The sequence below is a fragment of the Prenolepis imparis genome, unplaced genomic scaffold (genome assembly GCF_030444845.1).
Source record: "Prenolepis imparis isolate NDT839.2.m4 unplaced genomic scaffold, iyPreImpa1.0 SCAF_14, whole genome shotgun sequence".
NCBI classification, from domain to species: domain Eukaryota; kingdom Metazoa; phylum Arthropoda; class Insecta; order Hymenoptera; family Formicidae; genus Prenolepis; species Prenolepis imparis.
In genome coordinates, this window is record NW_028141172.1 from 6,145,227 (window position 1) to 6,166,164 (window position 20,938).

The following is a 20,938-nucleotide window of genomic DNA, read 5'->3' on the forward strand; positions in this document are numbered from 1 at the left end:
TAAAAGTGATAAAAACTTATAAATAAAAGTATAAATATATTTTTATATCTCTCTTTTATAATTAAAATTTTTTTTATAACTGTGTTTACATAAGCGATCTTAAAAATGATATCTGGAAATTATATCTAGATAAATCGTCATATAATTTTATCTTTTATCTAGATATATTTAAAACAAAATCATCTTTATCTTATCTAAAATGAATTTACATATTTTCATTTCATCTTTATCTAGCTAAAGCACAACATTGCATATCATTTATATCATATGTACAAAATTTGAACATAAATGTATAATATTTGGAAAATAGAACATCCTTCTTCTTAAAACTAAAAAAATTACTAAGTAGTATATTTTTGCCGTTTTATATTAAATACGCACTGTTAATTATTATATATTATATTTATATTGAAATTGTCATAATATTAGTTTTCTCCATTAATGATTTGATCTCGATCGAGTCAATTATAAATTTAAACTAAAGCACGTGTATGTTACTGCGCTATATTTCGTTATGCAAAATTTTAATTTTATGTATCTATTGTAGTTATACTTCTTTGTCATATCTTAAATAAAACGACACGTACTTTAAAAAAAAAATCCAAGCTTAAGTCAAGATTCTACTCGAGTAAAATCCATTTAAAATCGAACGAAGAATAAAAGATTTCGTTATTTCCAAGTCTTTCTCTTTTGTAATTATTGAAAGATTATAAGATTAAATATTTAGCGGTTGTAATAGTTAATTGTCGTTTAAACAGAGTGTCTATACTCAAATCTTGTAAAAATATTCCCCGAGAATTCTCTAATCTTCTTAGGTATTTTTGTTTAAAATTCTAGATAAAGTAAGAAAATTTGTAGATGCAGCTTAGTAAAATAAATTTCTTTATTATATGCGCTTTCTAATTTCTATTCATACTCTTACAAAGGATTATATACGATTGCTAACTTGACAATCAGCAGATTATCGACCACTTGTAATATAAGAGTAAGATTATCAGACACCCAATTTTTGAAAAAAAAATTCCTTGTCTTAAAGTCTTAAATTCCATGAGAATTCCCGGATTTTTGAAGGTAAAAAAATAATTCTCTAAAAAAATCTCTGAAAAAGTTTTCCAAGGGATGGTACACTCTGCCTGATTTGCATTGTTAGCTAAAATTGCGACGATTCTAATCCTGCCAATATCGCAAACGAAGGATATTTTTTGAAGAATGTCTCGACAGCTGCAACCTATTCGGGACTCGGCTGGTAAGCAGGGATACTTATATAGACGCCCACCGGCGATGCTAAATTTAGCGTCAGGTCGGAGAAGCGTCAAGAGTTGCACCCATTTCACCGATGTATTTATAGATACATTTTATCGCTCTTTATTATATCTAATGAAATAATATTATCGCGAAACTACGTAAGGTTAATTACAGTTATTATACTGAGAATTTACGATACAGTGTTATCAAACTTATTATTAATTTCGTTTGATGATATAATAAGATTATATTCCTGTTAAAATATAATAAGATTATTTTCTTGAATTTGACGATTATTTCAAGTGTCTAAATTATAATGATTCTCAACTTTTTTTGCTCCGTGCACCTCTTTCATCATTCATCAGAATGTCATTCCCCCTCCTCTCCCCTAAATTGACTCCAAAATAATATGCATATAAAATTGAAAATATTATATTTGTTTTATATTAGTACATATACATTTATTACTTACATTATTTTTATAGTCGATTTTACTTTAATAAACAAAAAGTTCAATAAAATGTCAGTATTGTAAAATTTTAGGACTTGTAAAACCTTACAATTTCCTCTACAATTTCAAGAACCTCTGGTCTAAAACCTACTGTTTTAATTTTCCGTTTCTAAATTATTTTATCTAATCGTTAACTCTACATGTAAATTTTCTCATTGCAGAATCAAAATAAATTATGTGACAACTTTTGTGCAATAAGGATAAGCTCTTTAAAGAATTTTGTTATTTTTTACGTTTACGTAATAATATCAAAAGAAACGAATAAATTAGGAAAAAAACAATATCATTCCATTCGTCGCGATCGAATCGGCTTTCCACGGTAGGTTAGGTTAAAATAGTAAACAGCACTCTACAGCCAATCAGTGATCGCGGCTCGAACAGCGGGAATAATCGATCGTCTACGATGTAGCATGAAACTATGATGGCCGCAGGTCACTGTTCTGACTATCGATTGACAAACAGACTTTTCTATTTTTAGTATTATGAAAGATATATCAGAAATAATTGAAATTAATAAAATATATTTTATATAAGTTTGTGTTACTAATTTTTTTCAGAAAAAGATTTAAACTTTGGTACAAAATCACAAATTATATATTAAATACAATGTTGCAAATTCTACATTTTAATTAATTTCAAGTTAATAATGGTCTTCATTTAAAGATTAAAATTTAATATTGAAGATCAAAGTTTTGGATTGTTAAGTTAAAACATCGACATCGGTGCGTGCACATAAAGAAGCTTGTAAGACACATTATTGTGTGTGTCTTTGTCATAAGAAAGTCACCCTTATAGAATTTCAGCCGCGACTGCGTTTCTACCGCTTTCTACGCTTGTGAATCTTTTTTGGATATCTCCAATCGACATCGCATGTGCTCGAGTCATTGAACAGTGTAGCAGGGACAAACCAGTAAAATCTGGTAATACTGGCTCCACCGGTTAGTCGGTTAGCCGTTGCGACGGTTAGATCAACCGATAGATCGCGAGAAAGAATGATCAACTATTGTCTATAGCCGTTTTGATATCATCGATTCCTGGATTTATGATTAGCGATCCGGTAAAACAATCGAGTTAGGGAATTTAAAAATGTTTTAAAAATCTCGATATATTTTTAGATAAGTTAAAAAACTTAGAAATTTGAAAAAAATTAGATTTTTATCTTTCATTGCATTGTGTTTTACTTTTAAGCAAATAATTATAACATCAATAAATAGACAATTTGAAAAGAACGATGGAAAGAATGATGTTAAATTTCCAGATTTTGAGAACCACTGAACTGAGATGATAAATACACTATATTTAAAGTTAACGCCACTGACCTAAGTTAATATTACCGCGTAAATGGCTCAAAACACAGAAAATACCTTAAAACGATATTCTCTTTTATTGTTATATCTCACAGAAAAACATATAAAAATATATTAAAACAATTTTAGCATATATAATTGTATACATATTAGAATGTACGAAAGACCATATATATCTTATCCATTATATCTTCTACATTTATATACATATAATCAATTTTACGACAATTATAAAATATTAATATTATAATTTCGGTAAATTTTCAATTTTTAATGCTTTCTTGTTATGAATGAATATAAGAATATCATTTTCGTCTTTTTATGGTATTAAAATTGGAAATCAAATTAAATATTAAATTTAATAAAATCTGAACAGTATTTATATATAATTATACTATAAGATTACAACAAAAAGAAAACAAAAGATATTTGAATTTCTAAATAAACGATTAAAAATTTAATGTTTTTCTGTTAGGTTGGATTAGGTTATTATTTTGAGTTCTTTTATTAATATTTATAAAAAAATTCTATCAAAAAACTTTATAAATATTTACAAGACTGATTTATACGATTATTTAAATATAATTGCAGAATAAATTAAAATATAAAAAATTTTAAACATGGCGAATAAATCTAGGAAAAAGGAAATGTATAAATCAAAATAATTTAAATACCGATTATATAAATAGCAACTTAAAGTTTCCAATGTTGTATTTTTCAAAAATATATAAATATTGCTCTTAATAAAAAGTTGGAAATTTCGAAAATAAATTGAAAAGACTCTGATATATAAATATAAAACCAAGTATGAAAAATACTAATAAGAGCCAGATACAGATGCTATTAGGCGCAACTAAATACCCTCATTAACCTGGCACCCCCACCATAAAAAATCGGGTTCAGCTATAGTGCATAATTAAGTGCTAATTTGTTGCTAATTAATTGCCCTAAGCGCGAATTTTTTGCTCCTACCGATTAGCAGGAAAACGTAATTAAAGATGGGGGTGCTAGCTTGCCATTAAGCTAGCACCCCCACTTCCGGAAAACACTTATAGCGAATCAAAAATAAAAAAACCAATACATCAGAATTAATTGCTAATTAATTGCTCAAAGATACTGCAAACAGATTTTGAAAATTTAGAATTTTTAATTATGAACCATTATGCACCAATATGACATACTATGAGAGTAAAGTACACTAACGCAATTAATTGCTGCTATGATTTTGGTCTCAAAATGTTTCTTTAATTAAGTGCTCTTAAGATATGCAGCGTCGAATTAATTGCTCTACATTTTACTTAGAAAAATCGACCCGAAAGAGTGGCGGTGCTAGCATGCCCTCAAGAGTAAAGTACATTAATGCAATTAATTGCTGCTATGATTTTGGTCTCTAAATGTTTCCCTAATTAATTGCTGTTAAGATATGCAGTATCGAATTAATTGCTCCACGTTTTACTTAGAAAAATCGACCCGAAAGAGTGGCGGTGCTAGCATGCCCTCAAGAGTAAAGTACATTAACGCAATTAATTGCTGCTATGATTTTGGTCTCAAAATGTTTCTTTAATTAAGTGCTCTTAAGATATGCAGCGTCGAATTAATTGCTCTACATTTTACTTAGAAAAATCGACCCGAAAGAGTGGCGGTGCTAGCATGCCCTCAAGAGTAAAGTACATTAACGCAATTAATTGCTGCTATGATTTTGGTCTCTAAATGTTTCCCTAATTAATTGCTGTTAAGATATGCAGTATCGAATTAATTGCTCCACGTTTTACTTAGAAAAATCGACCCGAACAAGTTATTGAATGTGTTCCTCAACGTTAGACATGTATTATAAAATATAACGACAAAAGACAAGTCATTATCCTTAAGACGAATTATGCCGTACAGTTTTTAAGAGTGTTATAAACAATTGAGGTCAGATTCAAGACTAATGGATTATTTAAATTTTGGAGAAGAATGATTGGAATTTACATGTAGATTTTACAGGATTTGATAAATGCAAACAGGGTTGAGAACCATCAACCGCGGGTATAAAATACAAGATATACAAGGTGCACCAACCTGATCGTTGTACAACGTGTATTGCGGCATGTGGGGGGGTGGATACGGGGGCGGGAATTGCCACGCGAACGGCTCGACGGGATTGGCGGACGGCGTCACCGTTGTCGCAGCATAGACGTGTTCATTACAAACACTGTTGAAATCGGTCGATATAGTGGTTGTGGATATCTGGGTGCAGCAATCGTCGGGGTGTGCCGGCGCCGTTCCAATTGTCGCAGGCGAAGTCGCTGTCTGCACTACCGTAGCTTCAGGGTGCACCGCATCCGTACTCGAATGATCCTCGCGTTTCCGCAGCTTGCTGCGGACAAGGCGGATCGCGATCATGGTTCCGTTGCTGCCGACCATCTTTCTTATATATATTTCTGGTACAGCCTCGCGAATTTAGTCCCGCAACAGGAAGTTCTTATGATTTTTCAATTCTCCAGAATAAACGAATTCCCAAAGTTTCGGAGGATCAAAGTTATAGAGACTCCGAAATTGGGGAAAGACAAAAAATGGATTCTTTTTTAAGTCTGGATCTTGGACATTTTTTTTTTTTCTATAATATCGAGCTTCTCTGAGGGGAATTTGAGGTTTTAAGATAAGATATTTATCTTTTTAAAGTAAGATTAAGAATTCTTAGAAAAATTGCAAACTTAGAACTTATACGTATCGCGATAGAGTTCTGCGAAGTGTAAGTTCTATGTATATTCAAGTTGCTAAGGATTTCCAAGATGCGCTCTGAGTTTTCTCTGATGAGCAATTCGGGAATTCTATAAGGAACGAGGAGAAACGTGTGCGTCAATGCTTCGTGCCTCTCAGTCTATCGTGTCTTTTTCTCTCTCTCTCTCTCTCTCTTATGTTTTTACATTGGACATAGCACGCGGAGCTGTCGTTATAAGTTTAGCCGTGTCTTTCTGTTCGTGTCGGGAAACGAGATCTTTTCTCGGTTTTTATTCTCTTTGATATGGCTCTCTACGGCTGATTTCAAAGTTTAGGAATGCCGTGCGACCTTCTTTTTCTCCGATACTTTCGCATTCATGTTTTTCTCATAGATAAATGCAGATTTTTACCTTGAAGTTTCTCTCTCTTTCTCTCTCTATCTCTATCTCTCTCTTTCTATCCGTCAGAGTTTTAGGAACGCAGCAAGATTTTTTCTAGGTTATTTTTCTCACACACGCTATTTCCTACTTCCGTCTTGTTCTATCAAATAACCTTTACCAATGCACTTGCAATGCTCTTTTTCTCGACCTTCCGCTTCACTATACGACAAGGATATCACACTATTTACACTTGCGCGATACTCGCACTGACTAGGTTTATGAATCCTTGGCACTTGATCATCCGGAAGGATGTATCGACTTTTTTCCCCCCGTTTCTCCTTATATTACGCACGTGTGAACGCGGAATTGAAGAGGAACGGTACCACACGGCGTCGTCTCTCTGACTGCTAAGGAGGTACGCGGTAACGACGCGGAAAACTCCACGCTACCTTCCTTCGCTCATCGCCCGAAGCTAGCTAGCGCGCATCTGAGTCGAAAAACGACGCGTGCCTGTCTCTTATACGGCTCTGTGACGTCACGCTTGGAACGCGATCGCGATTGGTGCGTGTTCAATCGAATGGCCAATCGCGATTCCAAAGAAATTCAAACGGTACAACACGGCGTTTGCCCCCTTACCCTCTCCCTCCCGCTGTCCTCCGACCATCGCATCGCTTTACCATATATTTCGCGTGCGTCGTCATAGTTGTCGCGCCGGTCGCGCGACGAAAAGCTGACTGTAGTGGACTTGCATCTTTACGTCACATAATCATGATGCGTAACCGAATGACGGCGGGCTGTAAGCCTTTCATTTCACCACTTTTACTCAGTCAATCTTTTTATAATGTATTGTACGTTATTGCGATATTGCAATTTTATTAGCAATTGTTATTTAAAGTGTATTTTTAATTTAATATAAATTGCATATTCTGAAAACAATTTTTTATCAAAAAGAATTATGATACAATTTTTAATGTATAGGCTTTGAATTGTGGATTAAAATCTGGTTTTATTGATTATTTAATATTTATACGCAATTAATTTAACGCTCTGCTATATATTAAACAAAATAAAATTAAATGTGAAGACTGACTGAGCTAAAATTACTTTTAATTAAAATTCGAATTAAATAAAATTATACAGAGAGAGGAAGAGAATGATCAGATAAAGAGAGAAGAATATGTAGTATAAATCGTAATATTTTTAATTTAATTAATTATAAGAGAAGCGTGTTCAATTTAATTAAAAAAAAAACAAGTAAAATAATAAATAAATTTATCAAACGAAATAAAATTTAATTTATTAAATTAAATTTTATCAGAACAAAATAAGGGAATAATTGAATTATATAAATTTAATTTATAATTAATTATGTCAAAATGTTAAAAGAATGTGTAATAAGAAATAATAATTATTTTTTTAAAACTAATTTTTGTATCCATGATTATGCAACGGCAACTGTAAGAACGCTTTTATTACTTCACAATACACAAACAGCTTCTCGGTGTTATTCGCGCAGCGTTTACGCTGATCTAACAATAATAGCAAGGTCCTCATCTTTATATGTTTTTGCTATCACATAGATTCTCAAATTAAATTACATTGTATATGTGTATGTATCGGGCGGAAAAAAGAACAAAATAAATAAAAGAAAAGATTTACTTGAATCATGTGGTCACAAAACGCAATCTAATTATATTATAAATGAAAAAGAACAATACAACAAAAATAGATGTAAAAAACAAAAAATATATAAGCCTTTTTATTCTCAAACTTTTAAGATATATTGAATTAAATAAAATAGAGTAAAAGAAGATTATCAAAACTTCTATTTAATCTTGGCAATCTCTCCACTTATTTGAAATCTATTCTTACACATGACGATATAGGAGATTGATTCTCTGTCGTTGTGTCTGTTGATCTGAATCAGTTAGTCAAGATGGTTTTTCAACGACTATCCGAGATGCAGATACGCGAGAATCTATATATTAATCAGTTATCAATGTCTCTCACACAAATACGAGATAACATGTGCGAATCATGATCGGATTTAGCGCAAAACAATATGAAGAAACATTGAACTTCATTAAAAAAAAATTGCAAAATCTAAATTTCTTCTTTTTCATCGGATTTTTTTTTTCATTAATTGCAACTATTGTTGTTGTGTCTCCATCAACATTATATATAAATGCGGGAAGTCATTTACACTATAAATCACATATAATTCTTTTATTTGTCAAATTGATTCGTAAACAAAATATCGAACTGTGTATATTGTGTGTTTTTCAATATCTTTAAGTCAAAAATAAAAATTCTGTTAAAATTTATTCATCGCTATAAATCTGTTAAAATTTATTTATCGCTATAAGAAAGATATTCCATTTTAATTGATATATTCGAATATTTTCGAAATATGAAGAAATATATAATATTTTGTAAACAGTGTACATTTTCTGTTAATTTTATTTTAATATCTAAACACGTCAGAATCATGAGAAGAATTAATTGATACAAGAAATATGTAATTGTGCACTTATAAAAAGATGTGCAATTGCATCTTGCTGTGTGTGTGTGTGTGTGTGTGTGTGTTGTTTGTATAATGTAATACTTATGCAAAAATACAATCATCAATCGACGGATCATAATCCATACAAAATTTAGCAAATATTTTAATGAAAGAATGAGTTGATTATGAGAATCAATATCTGTTAAGAAAAATTACATAATTCTATTAAAAAAAAATAAAGATTATTTTCAAATCTCAGAACCATACTTCCAGTTGGAGAAAAAGAGAGAGGAAGAGAGAGAACAAAACTATATATATATATATATATATATATATTAACTATAAAGACTTCTTCACACACAAAATCCTACTTTTCTCAAACATTGTTTCAATGTTACTTAATTTTTGATTATATTTATAATTTTGGTACGATTCACTTGTGTGTGTATACAATATAATTTAATATAATATAATATATAATTTATTTTTATACAATTTATAATTTTTATATAATTTATGTGAATTTATTTTAAATCTCTTCTAAGCAAAATATTGTGTTTAAGAAAGGATGACGTTGCTTTGATATATTAATGAAGGAAAAACGGCGTCTTGACGATGCCTCGTGATGACGCGCGCGCATGCGTGCGCAAGAGCGTTCTGGGAAAGACACATCTGAAAGGGAAACTACGCCACGCATACACTACACAAATATATTGCTGTTATCTCTATTTCTGTCCGACGCACACCAGACGTATGTCCGTTTTGCCATTTTCAGCCACGCGTCTTTTGATATCTTGTGACACTACCAGATAGACGGAGATAGATAGATGCTCTCGAGTTTCGAGCTCTTGTTTTTTATTTTGTCTCCATTTTTTTTTATCTCTTTAAAAAAATATATTTATTTCTATACATTTTTCATATCACTATAAAACACGTGTTCACTGTACTATATTAAAAGCTATAAAAAAGAAAAAAAAAAAAAACTAATAAATCGAATCGAACACATATAAACACATTTTTTTGTAAATGATATTTTAGGGTAAAAAAAATAATAAGAACTGCATTAATGTGGCTTTTTGAGTGGATCCTTAGAAAAACCAGGCAGCAATGCCTACTTTCGAGTTTGAATCGTAGTCTTTTTCATAAGAGGAACCTCATGTGTGAATGACTCCAGCATGTGTTGAAGTGCATCCCTATTTCATAGACTTCTGTGCTTCTGGAATACTCGAAAAGATTAATTTGAGGAGTCGTGAGAAGGATTGTTTGGAATACTCCGAAGTGATCAATCTCAAAACTGCGAAAAGGACTTTTTGATACAACAAATCAACCGCGCGAATTAACAACCTTAATAAAATACATATTCAAAAGATGTCCATAAGACATCCAGAAGATACGTTTGGATGATAGTGACCGAAGATTTCAGGATGAAACGAGCGGAAATTGAAGATTCCAATTGTCATTTTATGGACAATTCACACATGACGATATTCTTATGAAAAATACTACATTTCTTAGGGCATTTTCTGGTTTTGCCAAAAATCTACTGAAAAATCCACATTGTTATTAATGCAATTCTTAATATTTAGCCCTATATTACATCTGTGTTACATCAAATTTTCTTAAGATTGGTTTTAGAAAAAATAATACCCATTTTATGCATATTCCTTTTAATAATAACTAGTATTTTATTAAACATAATATTTTTCTTAAGCAAAGTATCTGCACGTTCTCCAATATTTACCCCAATTTATTACTCCAATAAATATGAGAGAACAAGGAGATGGAGAGAGAAAAAACAAAAGAAGAGAGAGGGAGGATTGCTTTTGATAAATAGCGATTTTCAGCGAGCAATTCGTCGATGTGAGTTTAAAAGTAATTATTCGCAATTAGCGCGTATTTGCTTTGCGAAAAATTATTCTTATCACTATTTTTCACTTACATCCATTTTTTTCTCCGCGTGCATCTTAATACTGTATTTAACGTTGGTAACGAGGCTGTACCGTCATATACATATTTTTTTCATATTGTATAATTTTAAAAAATTTATAGCTAAAAAATTATTATAAATCTAATCAAACTAATATAGCTCTTTCTCACCTGATCGTTACGGCGAGTAGGACGATCAAAATGCCGACCAGAACCATAGCAATCAGCACCCCACATATCATGTAGATACTGTCAGTGGGTGGATCTGCAACAAAGATACTTTTTTGAAACAAAAGTGAAATGTTTTTTCACACTCAAAAAAAGTGATCTTTCAATTAATTTTTTATTAGTTATTGCGAAGATCGCCAAATGATAGAGGACTTTTCTACGTGATTTAACCCCTTTTATCTGCACATGAAAAATGGGGTGATTATTACCAGACGTTCTACATATATCCACAAATATTCCAAATATTGTAGCATTTTCAAAGACTCAAAAAGATTTTCTAGGAAACAAGAATCTAAGCGTCTATATATGTATAAAAATTGAAGTACCTATGTATATATATTCAAATATTCAACTAATTTAAATATCAAAAAATCAAAGAGTGTACCAAAGTCTAAGAAATTCAAAGCCCAATATTCACAAATATTTGAGAATTCAAGAATTTTTAGAAAATGATTTGTTAGTAATTAATCTAATAGAGCTGGTATTAATTTAATAGAGGAAATAATATAAATGATTTATAAACCATTTCGTTGGAATCATTTAAACTTGAATAGAGAAGGTTAGCGAGGAGTCGGGAATAATAAACCGATTGAGCGAACTCATCCGGTTAAGGAGGCTGGTTATTTAGTAAAGATCATTTTCCTCATTTTTTATCGCGAAAGCAAAAGAATCCGTCGTTCTTTCAAGTTCAATATTATCTTTGAATGAGTGCCAAAAAAAATTGCGTCGAAAAGAGCTGGGTATTCCCCGCTTCGCAAAATCGGCTAAATCTTCTAAGTAAATCAAACTGCAACGTTTTGTTGAATTATTTCTGAACTGCTTCAAAACAAATCGTGAATCACTTCATACTACTAATTCGTAAACGCGAACAATGCCTGTAAATATTCTTTTGTTTTGGACATAACAAAATAAAACACATTTTCAGAAATAAAGAAGTTTTGATAATTTTTAACGGAGAAATATAAAATTTATTTTGAACATAACGAAATCAAATAAAAGAAATTTCCATAAATAAAAAATTTTCTGATTTAAAAAAACAATTTTTTTAAAATCTTCATCATTCTTCTTTTCTATAGGACATATCATTTCAAAGATGTTTCAAATATATATTATTTTAAAGATTTTTTAAGGATATTTTTAGAATAATACACGTATATCTATAATTTTCAAACTAATGTATCTTATAAAAAATACTTTTATTTCTTATAAAGATCAGAAAATTGTGTTATTTATGGAATCTTTGAAACCATAAAATTCTATAACTTCATAAAATTCTATAGTTTCTTTTTTTTATTATTTAAAGTAGCAGAGATATTTTGGGTGGATAAAATTAATCGGCAACATATATTCACACATATACTATATTTATAATTATCTTTTTTAAGATTATTATAATTAAAATTGTAGAGGTCAAGTCATAGAGATCCAACGGATCTCTTATAAGTATATAGTAGAGTGATTTCCTTTGTGTATACATGGTAAGAATACATGTATTCCATGAATCAGCGTAAAATTCCAACAGTGCCAGACGTTCTGCGTCGTGTCTACGGATAATTTGGAACTCGTTCATTCGCGACGTAACAACATTGTCGTAAACAGTCCACAGGTTGCCGTCAGCTGACGCCGTTGGCAAACTTTTCGTGCTTCGCTTTACGCCGCATTTCGCCGAAATGGATATATAATTGTTAAAACATTTAAGAAAATCTCCTTTTTTACGGAGACTCCACTTATAATAAATAAAATTGTCAATTTTATAATAAATAAAATCATTAAAATATATTAGCATATCTGATCAATTTGAGCAAATATTTTAAAGAATTTCTGAACATTTTCACAAAAAATTAAGTTTGTATATGTTTGATTAATTTTAGTGAGAGAGTAAAATTGTGGAAACATTTCAGAAAATCTGAACAAGCGCGTCGTTGAAAGTTCACTTTGCAGATATACATATGTCCGATATTAAATTAGAAGTTGAAGAGTGACGTCTTAAAATGTTGGCTAGCTCTCTCTCTCTCTCTCTCTCTCTCTCTCTCTTTCTCTTCCTAAAGACAGACCTTTCATTGTATGTATATATCTTTCACATATATACACATACATACAATATGTACACGTGGGTAAATTCCACAATCATATTACTCTAAATATATGCAAATACTTAAGTAAAATATCAAATTATATTATAATTTACTAAATATATTATATATATAACACACTTTTTTATATATTAAATTATTTTATTTTATTTGTAACATTAATTTAAGATAATTTAAGATGATGTAACAATAATTTAAGAATATTAAATTTTCTATTAGCTTTATTAAATAATATTTATTTCAAAACTAGATGTCTTAATGAATTGAGACGAATGCTGGATCATTTTAAAGGCCATATTACACTTACGAATTGCAAGCTCGATTGCAATTGGGATTACAGTCGACGATTGCGGATTGACCAATCTGAGATAACTAACCTGTAATGTAATTGGTCAATTCGAAACCGTCCACCGTAATTCCAACTACCACCGAGCCGCAATATTAAGCAGAACCGACTAATCTAAAACAAAAGCGGAAAACTAAAGACTGTGTTACCCTTGGTCCACAATAGGAAATTTTAAGCCCTAAGCCTTAAGAAATTGACAAATCACAGTCGAGTATTCTCCTCATACTTGACTGTGATTGATTATTTCTTAAGGCTTAGAGCTTAAATTACCTATTGTGGGCCAGGGATTACACTACGGACTTGGTTGCAATTGGGATTATAGTTGATGGTTGCGGATTGACCAATCGGAGCAAACTAATCTGTAGTGTAACTGGTTAATCAATCATCAACCCTTAATCCTCAACTGGAATTGATTGTGAGCTGCAACACTAAGCAGAACCGACTAGCCTAAAACGAAAGAGGAAAATTAAAGACCGTACATTATGGGTTGTGGGTTTAGTTGCAATTGGGGTTACAGTTGACAATTGCAGATTGACCAATCAGAGCAAACTAATCTGTAATGTAATTGTCCAATCCACAACTGTCAACTGTCATCCCAATTGCATTGAGCTTGCAGTCCGTAGTGTAATACGGCCTTTAGTTTTCCTCTTTCGTTCTAGGCTAGTCGGTTCTGCTTAATGTTGCGGTAACGTAAATCGCCGCAACGTGACACGAACAGAAAATTCGGTTCACACAACTCGGCTGCGCAAACAATGTTGTTCCGCGATTCATGTTTTTCAGCACTAATGATGATGACGCAAGGAATTTGTGAGAAAAATTGAAAAAAAATGTCGTCGCGTCACTATCGTCATTATTATCCATTGTCGTATATTCTGGAAACGCATTCTCGTATTCTCGCATAACGTCAGAGCGTTAGTGTAATTTAATGCAAGAGTTATTGTGCGAAGGACGTTTAAAATGAGAAATGTTGGGAATAAAATTTCGCAATTTTTGAACCGAATAATCATTGCACCGTGCAATTTATCATCCAGTTGTCGCATAATCCGACTTATGACAGTACAATTGAGAAGCTGGATTATCCCCCTAAAAATAGCAGCATCGCTATTCTTATCATGAATAAGACGCTTATAATAAATGAAGAGCGATTAGTAACATAATAAATTGACTTAATATATCGCAACAAGAGACGGTTCGGTAAATGGCCTTCAGATATCTTATCAAAATCCTGCCCAAAAAGCTTCAAAGCTAGCTAAGCATACTAACAAAGAAAAATTTTTCAATATAAAAAACCATCTTCTCTGAAAATAAGAGAGGCAAGATGTCTCACTAAATCATGTTTTCGCTACTTCTTTTCGTTATATAAACCGATCTGGAGTTGATTTAAAAAATGTGATAGTTCCATGACACGTTCTATGTAGATAACTGTAAAATTTGTTTCCTAGTAAGAGCAACAGGTGACTCGTTGATTCGATCTATACGCTTTGTGTCATTAATCAATGACTAGATGACTTTAATCTCATTCTTCATGATTCACGCGTATCCGCCGTGATAGTCACATTCTCTCTTACCGTTTAGCTTCTATAATTACTTATATTATAAAACTATTTTATGTTGCGCTTTGATCACTTCGTCACGTGATCTTTTGATATCGAAAAATCAATCGACAATTTCTGTAATCTTTTGAAAAAATGTGAAATTTTATTTCCGGGAATTCGATATTATGAGAGATCTTTAAATGTTTAGATAAGCATTCAAATACATATAGAGATTGCTCGAGGCTTTCACATTTTTTAACAATATTTGAAATATTTTTTCAAACTAAAAGTTTTTCTCGAAAACTCTTGATTGAAATTCGACATATTTTTTAATTCAGAAACTTTTTATTTAGATTTCGCTGATCTTTAGTTTTCGAGAATTATTTCTAAAAATATTTTTAGAAATGTTCAAGAGTTTATCTTCTCTTTTAACAACGAAATTGAATTAATGTAGAAAAAAAAAAGATAATTAGAGTTATTTTGAAGAGGCGTTATTGAAAGAATACAAATTGTAACTGCAAGGAAAATTTCCATATCTTTGACAACATGAACATTTTTTTTAAAGATATTTTAAATACTGACAACAATGATAAAAAATGAAAAGTTGCTAAACTTGTTTTTGAATTACTGACAAAAATAAAGCAATATAATATGAGAAAGAGATAATAATGTCAAAAATATTAATATTATTCATTATTCAATTTATATTATATGAAATTAACATACACAGAATTATATTTAATGTTAGCAAGAATTATATAATATTAACTACCTATACGTGTATATGTGCATGTGTATAGATTCATCGTTACTGGCAATTTGCATCAGTATCTTCACTGAATATCGCATGACATTAAAAAAACATGATTTCCACGATCTTGAAAACAATTTTATTATTCATATGTAACGTACCTCTTTAAAACAAATAACTTTTTCTTTTTAAATCTTTTTTTATATTATTCAGATTAACGAAAATATGTGTTTAGGTGGGCTATCTTATATTTGCATGTGTGACATTAATCTTGTGAATGTAAATAATGCTGGAATCTGTAAATTAAAAAAAAAGACTTTTAATAGCCGACATTAATACGGAAACTGTAAGACAAAGATTTCAGCTGTCCGCATATCACAAGTTTATCGCGACCGCGTCATAAATTTAGACCGTATAATTCAGCGCTTTGCACACTATTCGTCTAATTGCTTACTATTATTAACTGATTGTACGAGTTACGGAAATAATATATGAACACACATGACGACGAATCCGTGGAACCGATCGAAGTATTCGATAACTCGATCAATAATATTCAAAAGACGAGAAACTTTGACTTTATTTGTAAACTATATTAAATAAGGAAATTTGCATAATGTAATATAACAACGGGTTGAATATATACAATAAACATATTAAATTAAAATAATGTTAAGTAAAAATTAATATTTTTAATATTTTTGGATTAAATAAATTTTTATGTTAAAGTGTTTTATTTAGAATCTATATATTTTTTTACTTTTTATAGATGATCTTTTAATATGTTATTTTTTTTAAAAATTATTCTCAAAACTTTTTGTTCTGTTGTTCTAATATAGTATGTATAAGATTTTTTAAATTTTAAAGCAACATACATAATTATTCGTTTCGTCTGATTTTAGCATAAATGTGACATGAATAGCGTAACTCGGTAACCTAAAAATTCAAAAAATTTTAAATTTTACAAAAATGTAACAACAAATAGACTTAATAAGTTATTTTTCATTATTTTAACTTAACAGTTATTTTTATTTAAAAAAAGCTGTTTCAAAAATTAAAATAAGAGAAAATAAGTTAAAGTAAATGAATATAAGTCAAATTCTCTTTAAAATTTTTTCACATATTAGATATCTAAAAAATAGCTTAAGATTCCATATATAGGATTAAACAAGTTACAATCAACTTATAATTTATGTTGATATTTATTTAAAAACTTTCTATTAAATACACTATTAAATGATTCGTTAATGTGTAATAATGTAATAGTAATTAGTAATATTAATATTTAATAATTACTATCATAGGAATAATTAGTACATATATCACTAATAAATTATTCTGAATTTCTTGTTAAAATTGTATGAGAAATTAATAACTGATAGAAAAAACTTTGAATCTTATGACATCAACATCTAATCTAATTAATCGATTATATTATCCATTATAAATCAATTATAAATCGATTATAAATCGATTATGAATCAAATCAATCAATTTAAAATTGAGTAAATTTGTTAGCGGAAATTTTCGTAGTAACTAACATTTTGTTACATCCAGACGACTTGAATGTGATACTAGCGTGAATTTTCATAATTATGCTGGGTTTACGTCAATGTAAATGTACGGATAAACAGTCATTCTTGTGCCAAGTCTTATGATATTTTGTATACGTACAATTGGAGTTCCAGAATTATCGTCAAGGCGCCATTTTACGTTATTTGTACCTGCTTTTTTTCTAAACTCTGTTACATATCGATAGTATATAGCTATTATTAAAATGTGACTGTATAGTTTAACATAACAATATTTATTGTACGCAGAACAAACTCACGTAATTTGATGACCCTGATTATTTCCGCATAAAAAACTATGGATAGATAAGGTGCATAAGTATTTTGAAGAGACGTTAACAAAGAAAAGAGACTAGTTTAATTTTTTTTAGAATTCGTTATGTAACATTTATTTTTACGCTATAATCGCCAACATTTAAACACATATCCTACATATCTAATTCTATATATATTCTATAATATAATTAGTCATTAATCTCGTCAACATATTTTTTGATCGACGAGAACATATTTTAAATACAAGAACAAATTGAAAGGTGTCTTAAATATTTTGGTATTTGTCCAAATGCGAGCAATTGAAGGGAAATGCTTTGTTAAAGCAATTGGATACTTCTGTAGTCTATTTTCGTGATGCTTTCGTTCGATAATGATTGTGCCATGACCTTCCCGATCGCGAATTACTGTCGTCTGACCTTCACCGCGACCTAAATCTAATGGCACCGATCAATGCCGAAAATGCTCTCGATCTCAAACACTCTAATTGATACTTAATATGTATATTTCCAATTAATTCGTAACTACGTATGAAATTGTGCCGCAAATCAGTAGATGACAGTCTGTAACCAACGATCATAATTAATTCTGTACGGTGAGAGATGATGTAACATTGTAGAGTGTCAATTTTTCAACTATCAATTGCAAATCACTATAGAAAAAATTTAAACAAAACTCTCTTCCTCTTTGTGTTGTTAATAGTTTTAAAATATTATGAGAATTTTTTCTATATTCATTAATCAAGTTTTTTTCATCGAACATAATATTTGAAATAGTAATTTGGTTTGTCATTTAATTTATTGAATTTTTTAAATTCAACGTCATGGAATTTTCCATTTTGCAAAGATTCACGTTTTTACACGAGACTAAGTTATACTAATCCATCAAATTTTATTGAGCTTTAACAGATAAGTAATAGATGATTCGCGCACAACAGTATTTTTTTTATTGCAGTTGTGCAAATAATCTTCTCACTTTATCAATTAGTATACGATCAACTGTCACAGTTAATTTATACTTACGTGTATATACTTATAAAGAATTAAACAAAGAATTGCAGGAACGCGTTTACACAAATTCAACTGTAAGATTTTCGAACAAGAAAATTATAAATTTATATATTTGATCTTAAAAAACGAATTGATTGCGCTAGTCAGAATTTATGAAAAAGGAGTTTATGTTATTTTTTTATCTGTTATTGTTACATTATTATAGAGATAATAAAATATGCTGATAATATCATAACAAATTCTCTGATATGTTTTGGTTTTTAAATTTTGTTTTTAAAACCCCAATCTTCTATTATTTATTTTCTTAGATTACTATATTTAAAATTATTAGTAATATAATTAAACTATTAAATAATTAAATTATTATTATTAGTATATAATTAAATTATTATTATCGCAGTATATAAATATATTAATATAATTAGTATATTTAATAGAAAAGATTCATATTATATACATATAATATGTAAAATTAATTCTCATTCATATATAATACATAAAATTAATATAATCATAAAAATAATGTAAATTATAAATAAAATTAATGAAAATATAAATTAATATACGATGACAGAATGGAAATGAAATGTGTACGTTTGTGTGTGAAAGAAAAAACATAAAATAAATGAGAAACAAATATTTAAGATACAATTTCATGATAATAAAAAATACCTCGAGATTTAATTTATACGTATTAATAAATAAAATAAAAAATAATATATAAAATGTATGAATTAAATAAAGTTGAATTATATATAAATTTAATTAAATAAAGATGCAAGTTAACAGAAGTTATATTTTGTTACGCATGCAATGAGAGAGAAGACTTACCAAGATGTGACAACGAATATGAATCTGAAACAATAAAAAAGAAACAAACACGATTAAATTTTATGTGAATTTAAATGGCCATGCAACTTGTGAAAGTTCAATTAATTAACATACGCATCTCTATCAATAATGATTATGATAACAAATACAACGTGATAACAAAGTGAGAAAGCCGCAACTTATTCCGAAATAATGCAGAATAAAAATAACCTAACTTAACCTGCAATCAATTTTTTCTCAGTAAAAATGTTGGGATAAAAAATTAAATTATAAATAAAAACTCTTTGTCATGATAAGCTCTTTAGATATATCCATGCTGTATTAATTAATGAATGCGATAAATAATTCTTTGATCATAATATATATATCAGATTATGGAACAACTCTTTTTATAATTAATTTTAATTATCAAAAAATCGCCACACGATTTCGACGAAGTCCTCTTTTGTTCCCTCTTTCTCGATTTTTTACTCTTTATCGAGGATTATTATAGAACGTATCGTCTGCGTTCAAGGCTTACTGTATCGACGTAGATGAAGTAGTAAGGGAAAACTTGCTTATAGATTAAAGCCGCTTTATGTATAATATCGCCTTTTTTCGAGGAGACATAATCGAAATAATCAAAAGACTTTACTCAAATTGCTTGACACTTCGGCGAAATTGATCGAGAGAATGATAATTAATTTCAAGTATAATTTCAAAGATAATCGTTTCTGGATCTAATACTTACTATAGTAAAATAATTATTTATAACATTAATCCTGCATAAAAAGTGCTGTGAGTTACACTGATTCATTCTGTACAATATTTCAATAATACATTATTTAATTATCTATCAGAATTGAGATTTTTCTGTGATTCTCTTCTCTTTAAAAATAATTAAATATTTTAATTAATATTTTAAATTTATAAAAAAATAAAATTAAAAAAAAATGATACGACTTATTCAACACAAAATTCAATTATTCATTGCGTCTGAAATCGAATTCTTTTGAAAGTGTTAATTTATCTTATGTAATGCAATTTTTTGGACTGACATTTCACAGGTGATACTCAACCAGCTGGTGATGATTTTCCTGATCTAATGAACGAAATTGTTTTTACACGTGGCAACAGATGTGTCTCGTCAATAACATATTCATGTTTTGACCTCGGATCAATGAAATATGAAACAAATGTCGATTATATAGATAAAGTTATTGTAAAATATTATCGCATTACGTAATAGCATCTAAACGTTTCCAGATCTTATTTTTTACGATCGCTTTCGCAAAACAATTAATATTGATAGGAAACAATTCTTTTTGTCTCCTTTAAAAATTTTTTACAATCACCGACAAAGACATTTTTTTATAAAAATCGATTTTGTGTGGGTGTCTTCCGAAATTTTCAGTGAAGCAAAAATAAAAAAGCAATAGCACTATTTTTTCGATTTTAAGTTCCTACCTCAAGTTATTCAATGCAATTTTTTTGAGAAGAACCACGTTGTATTGAATTATGTGAAATTAAAGATCGCATTACACTACGGATTATAGTTAAAATATTGACCAATTAGAATAGCTTATCTGATTCGTCAATCTATGATTGGTCAATCCGTAACCATCAATCATAACCTCAATCGTAACTTAATTCGCAATTCGTAGTGTAACATGGCTTTAAAGAAGAGAAAAAGAAGAAAAAGAGATTCTCATGCGTCATAACATGTACAGGCATCGCTCTAAGAGC

At 29.6% G+C, this 20,938-nt stretch overlaps 1 protein-coding gene across 15 annotated transcripts in view; it reads right to left on the minus strand.

Annotated features, from left to right (window-relative positions):
* LOC145945732 (uncharacterized) overlaps positions 1-20,938 on the minus strand; it is an 86,381-nt gene that overhangs the window by 4,538 nt on the left and 60,905 nt on the right. For 13 of the 15 annotated variants that reach the window (XM_083054906.1, XM_083054903.1, XM_083054901.1 and 10 more), the window contains 3 exons: positions 19,214-19,237; positions 10,747-10,840; positions 5,125-5,422 (listed from right to left, as the gene is read on the minus strand). In XM_083054906.1, the coding sequence (XP_082911032.1) occupies positions 5,125-5,422; positions 10,747-10,840; positions 19,214-19,237 (416 nt within the window). The remainder of the gene's footprint in view (positions 1-5,124; positions 5,423-10,746; positions 10,841-19,213; positions 19,238-20,938) is intronic. The other 2 variants (XM_083054911.1, XM_083054915.1) reach the window with 1 other exon arrangement.